The sequence below is a fragment of the Propithecus coquereli genome, unplaced genomic scaffold (assembly GCF_000956105.1).
Source record: "Propithecus coquereli isolate 6110/MARCELLA unplaced genomic scaffold, Pcoq_1.0 Scaffold777, whole genome shotgun sequence".
Taxonomy (NCBI): domain Eukaryota; kingdom Metazoa; phylum Chordata; class Mammalia; order Primates; family Indriidae; genus Propithecus; species Propithecus coquereli.
In genome coordinates, this window is record NW_012153918.1 from 91067 (window position 1) to 103448 (window position 12382).

General features: G+C 39.1%; 1 protein-coding gene across 1 annotated transcript; it reads left to right on the forward strand.

The window, feature by feature from the left end:
• Window positions 1-9720: 9720 nt before the first annotated feature.
• Window positions 9721-10686, forward strand: LOC105825080 (olfactory receptor 7C2). The gene has a single exon (XM_012662760.1). The coding sequence runs from the start codon at window positions 9721-9723 to the stop codon at window positions 10684-10686; it is 966 nt and encodes a 321-aa protein (XP_012518214.1).
• Window positions 10687-12382: the final 1696 nt, after the last annotated feature.

The following is a 12382-nucleotide window of genomic DNA, read 5'->3' on the forward strand; positions in this document are numbered from 1 at the left end:
TATTCCAAAGATGCAAGATTGGTTCTCAATTCACCACATAAATAAAAGCAAGAACAAAGACCATATGACTCCCTTGATACACAGAAAAAGTATTTGACAAAATCCAGCACACTTTTATGATAAAAATTCTTAACAAAATAGGCATAGGGGCAGGACACACCTTAAAATTATTAAGGCCATACACAATAAACCCACAGCCAATATCCTACTAAATGGGGAAAAATTGAAAGCATTCCTGCTTAGAACTGGAACCAGACAAGGTTGCCCACTGTCTCCACTTCTATTCAGCATAGTGCTGGAAGTCCTTGCCAGAGCAATCAGACAAGAGAGGGGAATTAAGTGTGTCCAAATGGGGGCAGAAGAGGTCAAACTCTCACTCTTTGTTGACGATATGATATTAAATCTAGAAAATCCCAAGAATTCAACCAAGAAACTCCTGGAATTGATAAATGAATTCTGTAAAGTCTCAGGATACAAAATTCATGTACATAAATCAGTAGCATTCATATATGCCAATAACAGTCAAACCAAAAATCAAAGACGCAGAACCTTTCACAATAACATCAAAGAAAATTAAATATTTAGGAATATATTTAACAATGAAGGTGAGAGACATATATAGGGAGAACTGTGAAACACTAAGAAAAGAAATTGTAGAAGATGTAAACAGATGGAAAACCCTACCATGCTCATGAATTGGCAGAAACAATACTGTTAAAACAATCATACTACCTAAAGTGAGTGATCTTCAGAATTAATGCAATCCCTATCAAAATACCATCGTCATTCTTTACAGATATAGAAAAAATAATTCTACAATTTGTATGGAACCAGAGAAAACCTCGTATAGCCAAAGCAATCTTAAACAAAAAGAACAAATTGGGAGGCATCAGTCTACCAAACTTCAAGCTTTACTACAAGGCTATAGTAACCAAAACAGCATGGTACTGGTACAAGAACAAAGATACAGACCTTTGGAACAGGACTAAGAACCCAGGTATAAAACCATCCTCATACAGTCATCTAATCTTCAACAAAGCAGACAAATATATACATTGGGGAAAAGAATCTCTATTCAATAAATGGTGCTGGGAAAACTGGATAACCACATGCAGAAGATTGAAACCGGATTCCCACCTCTCACCTCTCATGAAAATCAACTGACGATGGTAACAGACTTAAACCTAAGGCATGAAACCTTAAGAATTACAGAAGAAAATGTTGGGAAAACTCTTATAGACATCACCCTAGGCAAAGAATGTATGAAGAAGATCCCCAAAGCAATCACGGCAGCAACAAAAATAAATAAATGGGACCTGATCGAATTAAAAAGCTTCTGCACAGCCAAGGAAACTGTCATTGGAGTGAATAGACAACCTACAGAATGGGAGAAAATATTTGCATTCTACACATCTGATAAAGGATTGATAATAAGAATCTATATAGAACTTAAGAAAATTAACAAAAAAAATCAAACAACCCATCAATAAATGGGAAAATGACAAGAACAGAAACTTTTCAAAAGAAGACAAAATAATGGCCAGAAAACATATAAAAAGATGCTCAACATCTCTAATCATTAGGGAAATGCAAATCAAAACCACAATGAGATATCACCTAACTCCAGTGAGAATGGCCTTTATCAAAAAGTCCCAAAACAACAAATGCTGGTGTGGACGTGGAGAGATTGGAACACTCTTACAGTGCAGGTGGGACTGAAAATTAGTACAAACCCTGTGGAAAGTAATTTGGAGATATCTCAATGAGCTAAAAATAGAAATACCATTTGATCCAGCAATCCCACTACTAGGCATCTACCCAAAGGAAAAAAAGACATTCTAAAATAAAGACATGTGCACTCAGATGTTTATAGCAGCACACTTCATGATTGCAAAGATGTGGAAACAACCCAAATGCCCATCAATATATGAGTGGATTAATAAAATGTAGTATGTGTATACCATGGAGTACTACTCAACTACAAAAAACGATGGTGAACTTGCACTCTTATATTATCCTGGATAGAGCTTGAGCCCATCCTTCGAAGTGAGGTTATCACAAGAATGGAAAAACAAGCACCACGTGTACTCGCCATCAGATTGGTACTAACTGATCAACATTAAGGTGCTCACATGGTAGTGATATTCACTTTGCACCGGTCACTTGGGGGTGGGGTGGGGGTGGAGTGGGGTGGGGCTGGGTAAACTTACAACTAATGGATTCAGAGCTCACTGTATAGGAGGACATGCTTGTAGCCCTGACTTGGGTGACACAAAGGCATTATATGTAACCAAAATGTTTGTACCCCCATAATATTTTTGAATTAAAAAAAAGAAAAGAAAAAAATCAACACTAAAAAAATTAATGGACTCTATGGTTTTTAATTATTTTTATTCATTTTTAATTAGTAAGAAAAAATTGTGTATATTTATGGTATACAAAATGATATTTTGATATGCATATACATTGTGGCATGCCTAAATCAGGCTGTTTAACATATGCTTTATATCACATACTTATCACCTTTGTGTGGTCAGAACACAAAGTATATTCTCTTAGCAATTTCCAAGTTTATACTATATTGTTATTAACTTAGTCACCATGATATACAATAGATCTCTTGAACTTATTCATCCTACATAACTGAAATTATGTGTCCTCTGACCAACATCACCCCAATCCGTGCACCCCTGTGCAGGCACCCCACCCTGCAGGTGTACTCTGTCCCACATGTGTGCTGGGCCCTGCATGCACTGTGCCCCACAGGCCTGCTGCATCCCATGCATGTGCCCCATCCTGTGGGCCAGCCCTGCCCTGTATGCCCTGCCCTTGCCTCACAGGCCTGCCCTGCCACCACAGCCCGTGACGACCAGGGGAATGAGGGAGGCAGGGCAGAGCGACAGATTTAAAGGCTCACAGTACAAACTCATCTACAGTACATCACATCTGCAAAGATGTGGAATCCATCTAAGTGCTCAACAATTCATGAGTAGATTAAGAAAATACGATCTATATACATCACAGAGTACTGCTCAGCCATAAAAAGGAATGAAATCATGTGTTTTGCAGCAACTTGGATAGAACTGGAGACCGTTACTCTAAGCAAAGTGTCTCAGGAATGGAAAAACGAGCACCGCGTGTAGTCTCTAATAACTGGGACCTAAACGATGGGCAGACGTGGGCACCAAGAGCTGTAAAGGTCATTGGAATTCAAATTGTAAGATACAGCATATCACTATTTGCATAGCATTTGCATTGTACTAGGTATTATAAGTAATCAAGAGACGATTGAAAGGATACAAGAGAATGCACGTAGGTTATATGCAAATATGACCCCATTTTATATAAGGGAATTCAGCATCAGCAGATTTTGGTATTGCAGGGGGTCCTGGAAGCAGTCCCCCATGGATACTGAGGGATAACTGATGGAGAAGATAAGTAGGAGGTTAGTCCAGGAATAAAGCATTGATCAGGTGAATATTGCAACATTTGAACATGTGAGCATTGTGAACCCCATAGCAGGTGTTCTCTTCTGGTCCAAAAAAAAAAAAAAGGTTTCATCTTGTTGACTACCCTTTCAGGCTGAAAACAGTCACTCAAAGAGGGTGCTCTGTGTCCTACTGTCCTTATTTTCCAGAGCTGCTGTAACAATGTTTGATTTGGGCTCTAAAAAGCCATCCCTTGTGAATTGTTAAAGAGGGCCCGTACTCTCTGAACTGAAACAACATGGACCATCCAATGGGTTCGTTTTGAAGCTGTACAGATGCCCATATCTGCAGAGTCCTGCCTGTGCAGCCAATCAATTCCCCTATCACTGTACTTCTCTTTTGCCTGCCTGAAACTCTCTCTACTTTGCATTTTCAACAGTAATAATAGAACTTGTGGCAAAGTCATTGCAATGGTTTTGTTCGGAGCTGGGTGTGTGGTCCCTGTCAGCAACTCCAAATTAAGGTGCCCAGGACTCAGACGGTCTTGAAATGTGTGCTCATGCCTTTGATAGACAAAAAACTCCATCTTTTTTTTTCTTTCAGACAGAGTCTCACTCTGTTGCCCTGGGTCTCTACTCTTGCCTTGGCATCAGCCTTGCTCACAGCAACCTCAGCTTCCTGAGCTCAAGAGATCCTCCTGCCTGGGCCTCCCAGAGTGCTAGGATCACAGGCGTGAGCCACTGAGCCTGGCCAAGAAACTCCATCTTAAATGTTGAGAAAAAATTCATGGGAGAGTCCAATGAGCAAGGGAGGTGGACCTAGGGAGGAAAGAACATCATAAACAAAGAGCCCCAGGAGAAGGAACGCACATATCTGGTATCCAAGATGTTTCCAAGGAACCAAAACCAGCAGAAAAGAAGTTCCTTTCTATCTTGGTTCCCTCTTTCATAGGAACCAAATTGCTCAGAGACTAGAGGAACAATGGAACAATTAATTTAATGAGCATTCATGAGAATTCAATCTCTGAGGCCTCAGAGATTGTAAATATGCCCTTTCTCCTCTTTCCTACAGCTGAACTCTTCCAGGACGCTCGCAGAGGACGTCTGACACCACCTCCCCACCCTTTCTCAAAGCTGAATCGAACCTTCATCACCCAGGAAACAAAGGGCCGAGGGAACTAGAACCTCAGCAATGCCCTTGGAGCACCTGGTGTGGGAAACAGGTATGGGACAGGCAGAGCTCTCGGAGGAAGAACTTTGGCGGTACAAGTGCGGATGATGTGATGCTACGAGTCCAGTCACTTAAAGCATTCCAGTCAATTCCTGTGTCTCTCTCATCTTCTTTTCCTCTTAGCTTCCTCTCAGCTTGCTTCCCCTCTCTCTTCTGGAACCCAATTCTCAGGATCTCTCACCTCCCGAACAGTAGTCAACCTTCTCTTAGATCCCCAGTATCTCCCAAAATTTCTAACCCAGCCATCTGAGCCGAATTTCTGGAGCCATTACAAGTATCTCCATTCCCTCTATCAAAGATGCTTCTGTTTTATCTGTAATATATTATTCACTCAAGAAACATTCCCTGGGATTCCATGTGGTTAGCACTGACAAGCTCACCATGTACGTCTTCTGACATTAGTTTACTTAATGTCTCTGTGTCTCCATCTCCACCTTTGTAAAGGGAGGATAATAGTGATATCCAACTTCACAGAGTTATTATGAGGATTAAATTAGATCGACCTTATGACTCAGCAACCCCACTGCTGGGTGTATATACCCAAAAGAAAGGAAATCAGCATATTAAAGAGATGTCTGTACTTCCGTGTTTATTGTGGCACTATTCACAATAACCAAGATGTATAATCAACCCGAGTGCCCATCAGCGGAGGATTGGGTGGAGGAAATGTGGTGTGTATGCACAATGGAATACTATTGGGAATGAAATCCTGTCATTGGCTGCAGCATGGATGAGCCTAGAGGTCATTACACCAAGTGACACAAGCCAGGCACACAAAGACACACATCGCACGTTCTCACTCATGTGTGGGAGCTACAAAGGGGATCTCACGGAGGTAGAGTGCAGAATGTAGGGAGAGGGGGAGGGATGAAGAGAGAGGTTGGTTAATAGGTACAAAAATACAGTCAAGTAGAAGGAATAAGTTCCAGTGTTTGTAGGGTGTCTACAGGGAACAGTAATGTATTGTATATTTCAAAATAGCCAGAAGAGAACATTTGAAATGTTCTCAACACAAAGAAATGATAAACGTTTGAGGTGATAGATACTCCAGTTAACCTGATGTGATCATTATTCATTGTATGCTTATATCAAAATATCACATGGACCCCATAAATATGTACAATTATGTCTCAATTTTTTAAAATAATTACCATAAATATTTTTGAATGAAATGCGAGGGTTAAATCCAAAGATATCATTCATTGACAGTTTTTTAATAGTCTCTAACATCTAGTGATCACCTGTTCATGTTAATTATTATAACTGCATTGCTATAAATATTTTCATTCATTAAATCAGAAAAAATAGTGATCATGATGATAAAATGAACTAAGGCGTATAAAACAGCACAAGTGCTTTACATGTGGAAGCCCTTAATAGATTTTAGCTATTAATACTCTCATTTGTGAGTATTTACAAGTTTCCAGTCCCTGCTCCAAGAGTTTTATTTTTTTTAAGCTATGAAGGGCTTTATTGCACAAATTATTCTAATCACATTCCCAGTAGTAACTCCTACAGGTTTGGCATGATCCATTAAAAAAAAAAAAAAAGAAGTCATTAAATCATAAAAAATGGTTCCCTCAAATTTTAAAGGATTTTTTTTAACTTTTTTTAAATTACAGAATATTATGGGGTACACACGTTTTGGTTACAAAATTTGCTTTTGTACAGTTTGAGGAGATAAGAAGGGGTGGGTACATTCACACCTAACCAGGAGGGTTTTTTTTTTATTTTTGTTAGTATTTGAAATGATTGAGATCTGTTTTCCAAGAGCTCCAAATGTACACACAAATGCTACTTTAATTCTCTCTTATAGCCATGTTTTCTGTTACTTTTTATTTTTAGATAATCTAGAGTGACAGAAAAGTTACAGAGAGAGTTGTCGTAGTGATGAAAATGCTAGGAACCAGGTAGAAGCAAGGGTTGCAAAGCATCCTGGATGTGCTCTATGCCACCGAACACCACCTTAGAACGGCTACTGCTTTTTACATGTGTGTTTGGCATCAGCTGCCCTACTAATATCATGTTCAGTTAAAATACATTTTCAACCACCAATCCATCACCTGCGGCCAAGCTGTCCTCTAAAAACAATGCCTTTTCAATGCCAAGGTCTTTTATTTCTTTTTCTCCTTGTACTGCATTAATTGGTTCCAGGGCACTGATAAATAATTAATAATGAGACACTTCTTTTTTAATACTGAAAGGATAATTCTGCTATTGTGTCTGCCAGAGGACCTCACCAGGGAATTTTTGGAGGTAAGTTTTGTTGTTTTTTTAAATTCCTTCCTTGTTTTTTGATCTGTTATGCTCCATCCTGAATCAACTTTGGACACATATTCTCCCAGAAATTAAGTTCATTTCTTGGAGATTTTCGTATTTTTAACATGGAGTTATAGGTAACATTTTCTTGCAAAGCGGAGTATTTCCTTATTTCTGTGTTCATTTTTCTCATTCCTGATTCTAGATATTTCTGTTCTCTCTTTTTATCCCTTTCCTTAGACTTCTAATTTTTTCTATTCGTTAGTGTTTGGCAAAGAATTAACTGAGGAATTTGTTTTTCAGTTCTAGAATCTTTCTTCTTTTTAGTGCATTAACTCTGTTTTTATCTTTTTTTTTTTTTTTAAGAGATGGGGTCTCACTCTGTTGCCCAGGCTGGAGTGGAGCAGCACAATCACGTCTCACTGTAACCTCGAACTTCTTGGCTCAAGCGATCCTCCTGCCTCAGCCTCCAGAGTAGCTCAGACTACAGGTGCGCACCACTGGTCTGACTAATTTCTTTTATTTTTTGTAGAGATGGGATCTCTCCTGCCTCGACCTCCCACAATGCTGGGATTACAGGCATGAACCACTATGCCCGGCCTTTTATTTTTATTAACTGCTACTTTCTGTTTGAACTAGGTTCATTTTGTGAAATTTTTATTACCAGTATCTTCAAATTCTAAAGTTTTTATTTCTTGAGGATAGACTACATTCGTATTTATTTGAAACCTTTGAACAATATACTAGAAAATGAATCTAAAAATCAAGATTGACATTACCACTCAAAGATAATCTTTGTTCATATTTTGGTGTATGTTGTAGATAATTTTTCTGTGCAAATATATGTGTAATTACACAAGACCTATATGCTGATTTAATTCGTCCAGTCCAGAAAAGGAGACCAAGTATCTTTTCATAGCAGTATCTGAAATGTTATTTCTCTTTCCATATGATGGAATTTTCCATTCTTATTCTTTTTTACAAAGGACTTTTAATTCCCTCAGTAAAAAAGTTATCTTATTTTTTATTTCATTTTTATAGATTCATAGTAAGAATGAAAATTTTCTCAAATATATATTACACTTTTTACATTTTGTTTTATGAATTTTTAATACTCTCTTTCTTTTCCCCAGAAATGCATTGATCTTTCTATGATTCATAATTCTTTATAGATTAGAGATATTAATGTTTATCAAATAGATTATTTGTGTATTCCATTTTCTGCGTGGCATATTTTCTCATTCAGAATTTTTCAATTTGTGGTTTCAATTACTGGTCTTTGCTTCTCTTATTTCTACTGAAGACTTTTTAATCAGAGAGAACTTCTACTTTCAAAGATTATACCTATACATGTATAACTTTGTATTATATATATATTTTTTTTCTTCAGATAGCTTAGGTAGTCTCTTGTTCCATATTTAAAATTCAAAATTTACTTGGAAATATAGAGACAGAATTTAGCATTCTTTTTCTAAATAACTAATTAATCATTAAACACTTATTCATACCTTTTTTAAAAAAATTAAGGAAATACTTAAATTTTTAAACACTGAGAAAGGCCATTTACAGATTATCCTAAGAGAAGCAAATATAAAGTTAAAATTAATCCAAGCTGTATTTATTTTTAAGAAAACTTAGAAAGTAAGTAAATGTCCAAAAGGGGTACATTTTAAAAAGCCATTTTGATAGGGGGGAATAATTTGATGGGATAAGAATCAGATGACAGAAAACGTGCATGTGACTCACTTCTATATTTAGAAACTCTAGGAATTCTGTATTTAAAAACTCCATTTTTGTTAAGTTTATGTAGGAATATTGACAATATAAATGAAATGTAAACAATGATTAATAAGGCCAGGCCCAGCGGCTCACACCTGTAATCCTAGCACTTTGGGAGGCTGAGATGGGAGGATCGCTTGAAGTCAGGAGTTTGAGGACAGCTTGGGCAACACACTGAGACCCCTCGTCTCTACAAAAAATGGGAAAAAAAATTAACCAGGCATGGTGGTGCACACTGTAGTCCTAGCTACTTGGGAGGTTGAGGCAGGAGTATCACTTGAGCCCAGGAGTTCAAGGATGCAGTGAGCTATGATTGCACCACTACACTACAGTCTGGGCAGCAGAGCAAGATCCCAATCTCAAAAGAAAAAAAAATAAACGATGATTAATAATAACAGTGGCTATTATTTTTTAGCAGAGTGAGCATCCAAGGTCCATAGAATTTAACATGCAGAAATTACAGAAATGCAGCACAATAGAAGAAAGAGTCTTTCAATGATTGAAAAAATATGCTTAGAATTAGGGAATTCTTATTCCCACATGAATTGGGCAGAAAGAGCAAGAGTGGCCACCAGGGATGTTGGGCAAGGGCTGATTGCTTAGGGATGCAGGCAAGCCCTGGAGCAGCAGTCCTCAAACTTGGGTGTGCATCAGCATTCCCAAGAGGGCTTGTTAAAACCCAGAATGCTGGCACCATTCCCGGAGTATAGGATTCAGTCGATCCGGTGGATCTGATAATGCACATTTCTCACGAGTTCCCAGGTGATGCTAATTGATGTTGCTGTTCCAGGGACCACAGTTTGAGAAGCACTGAGCTAGAGACAGTTTTTCCAGGTAGCAATGGTAACTGCAGCTTGTCAGCAAAGAGATCCAACGATTAGCCAAAATGCATAACTTCTTGAGTTTCCCGGGTTTGAATAAAGGATGTTGCAGTCATTCTGGGGAAGGCCTATTTGGAGCGAATTTTGTGTTGCTTTTTTTCCCTCTCTCTCTCTTTCTCCTCCTGGACAAACCCAGCAGCCCCATGGAAAAAAGAAACCACACAAGAGTTGGAAACTTCCTCCTCCTGGGATTCGTAGAGGACTCTGACTTGCAGCCCCTCCTCTTTGGGCTGTTCCTGTCCATGTACCTGGTCACTGTGTTTGGGAACCTGCTCATCATCCTGGCCACAGTCTCAGACTCCCACCTGCACACCCCCATGTACTTCTTCCTCTCCAACCTGTCCTTGGCTGACATCTGTTTTGTCTCCACCACCGTCCCAAACATGCTGGTGAACATGCAGACACGGAGCAAAGTCATGACGTACGAAGGCTGCCTCAGCCAGATGTTTTTTTTCATTGTGTTTGGGTGCCTGGACAATTTACTCCTGACTGCGATGGCCTATGACCGCTTTGTGGCCATCTGTCACCCCCTGCACTACACGGGCATCATGAGCCCCCGGCTCTGTGGGCTGCTGGCTCAGGGGTCCTGGTGCATCAGCGTCGTGGGCTCCCTGCTCGAGACCTTGCCTGTTTTGAAGCTGTCCTTCTGCACAAACGTGGAAATCCCACATTTTTTTTGTGATCTTCCCGAAGTCCTGAAGCTTGCCTGTTCTGACAGCCTCGTTAATAACATAGTGGTGTATTCTGTGACCATCGTCCTAGCTGTTTGTCCTCTCTCTGGAATCTTCTTCTCTTATTCTCGGATTTTCTCCGCTATCCTGAGAATTTCATCGGCCAGGGGCAAGGACAAAGCCTTTTCCACCTGTGGGTCTCACCTTTTTGTGGTTTCCTTGTTCTATGGCACGGGGCTTGGGGTCTACCTCAGCCCTGCGGCCACACCGTCCTCTAGGACAAGTTTGATGGCCTCGGTGATGTACACCGTGGTCACCCCCATGCTGAACCCCTTCATCTACAGCCTTAAGAACAGGGACATGAAGGGGGCCCTGGGGAGACTCCTTGGCAAGGCCACGCCTCTCAAAGAAGGGGCCATTCCCCAAGGCCCCTTGTGAGTAGCAATGTGCACAATACTAAAAACCAGAAAACCTGGCCTCCTTCAGCTAGTATTTTGACTACTTCTGTTATTATGGTATTTTTTTGTTTGTATCTCTGCTTTTTTTCCCCCAGAATATTATGGCGATACAAGCATTTTGGTTATATAAATTGCTTTTGTACCATTTGAGTCAAAGTGTGTCCATCCCCCAGATAATGTGCACTGTACCCATTAGCTGTGAATTTACCCATTCCCTTCCACCACCTCGCTGTATTTCCGATGAATGTTATTTCCATATGTGCACGTAAGTGTTGATCGATTGTTTCCAACTTAACGGTGAGTACATGTGGTGTTTGCTCTTCCATTCTTGTGATACTTCATTTGCAAGAATGGGCTCCAGCTCCATCCAGGTTAATACAAGAGGTACTAATTCCCCGTTTTTTATGGCTGAATAGTACTCCATGGTACACATATACCACATTTGATTAATCCACTCATGTAGTGATGGGCACTTGGGTTGTTTCCACATGTTTGCAACTGTGAATTGTGCTGCTATAAACATTCGAGTACAGGTCTCTTTCAGTTTTTTCCTCTGATCTTCCTTTGGGGTTTTTCCTGCCCTAGCTACTGTTAATAAAGTTGTTTATTACTAATAGATCTCCCTTTTCACTTTCTAACCTGTAATTTCGACTTTGTATGAATACAAACTGGCATTTTCTCAGTTATCTTCAGTAATGATTTGGATTTTTTAATGCTCTTTTTTAAAAATGTTTTTATTTTTAATTATGGGTACATTATGGATTTTTTTAAATAAATCAAATCTTATATGTTTAATATATATCCTTAGAAGCAATGGGATGTGTACCTATTTTGGAAATGTTGCCCCGGAAACTCACTGACAGAAATGTTTTTTGAAGTTATGTGAATAAAATTAACTCAAAAGATTTCTCCCCTTTTAAAAATCTGATCCACTTCCCTTTTAGTCACGCCAGCTTTATTAAATTTTCATTCTCTGCCACAACTTGAATTTCTTGAATTTCAGAGCTATAGCTTATTCATTCTGGTGACCACAATGCCTAGTATAGCTCTTGGTAAGGAGTCTATGCTCAGTGAATATTTGTCAAATGGAGTGAAAAATAGATGGGTGGATGGTTAAATATTTTAAAAAAATAACTAAAAGAATGGAATTGGAATGTTCCTAACACAGAGAAATGATAAACACCTGAGGTGATGGATCCCCTAATTACCCTCATTTGATTAATTCACGTTATAGGCCCATATCAAAACATCACATGTACCCTATAAAGACATACAACTATTACTTATATTGTAAAAGCTCACACAATAAGAAACTCTACTTACATATGGAAACTTTCACTTCTGAGGAGAAATTAAGTGCTTGATTTATTTTTTCAATTATTTTTAATTTCAGAGTATTACAGGGGTGCAAATGCTTTGATCACATAAATTGCCTTTGCACCGCCTGCGTCAAAGCTACAAGCATGCCCATCCCCTAGACGGTGCACACCGCACTAGTACAACCTCTATGGAAAGTAGTATGGAGACAGCTCAAAGAACTAAAAGTAGACCTACCATTCCATCCAGCAATCCTACTAGTAGGTGTTTACCCAAAAGAACAAAAGACACTCTATAAAAAAGACATCTGCACTCAAGTGTTTAAGGCAGCACAATTCGCAATTGCAAAGATGTGGAAA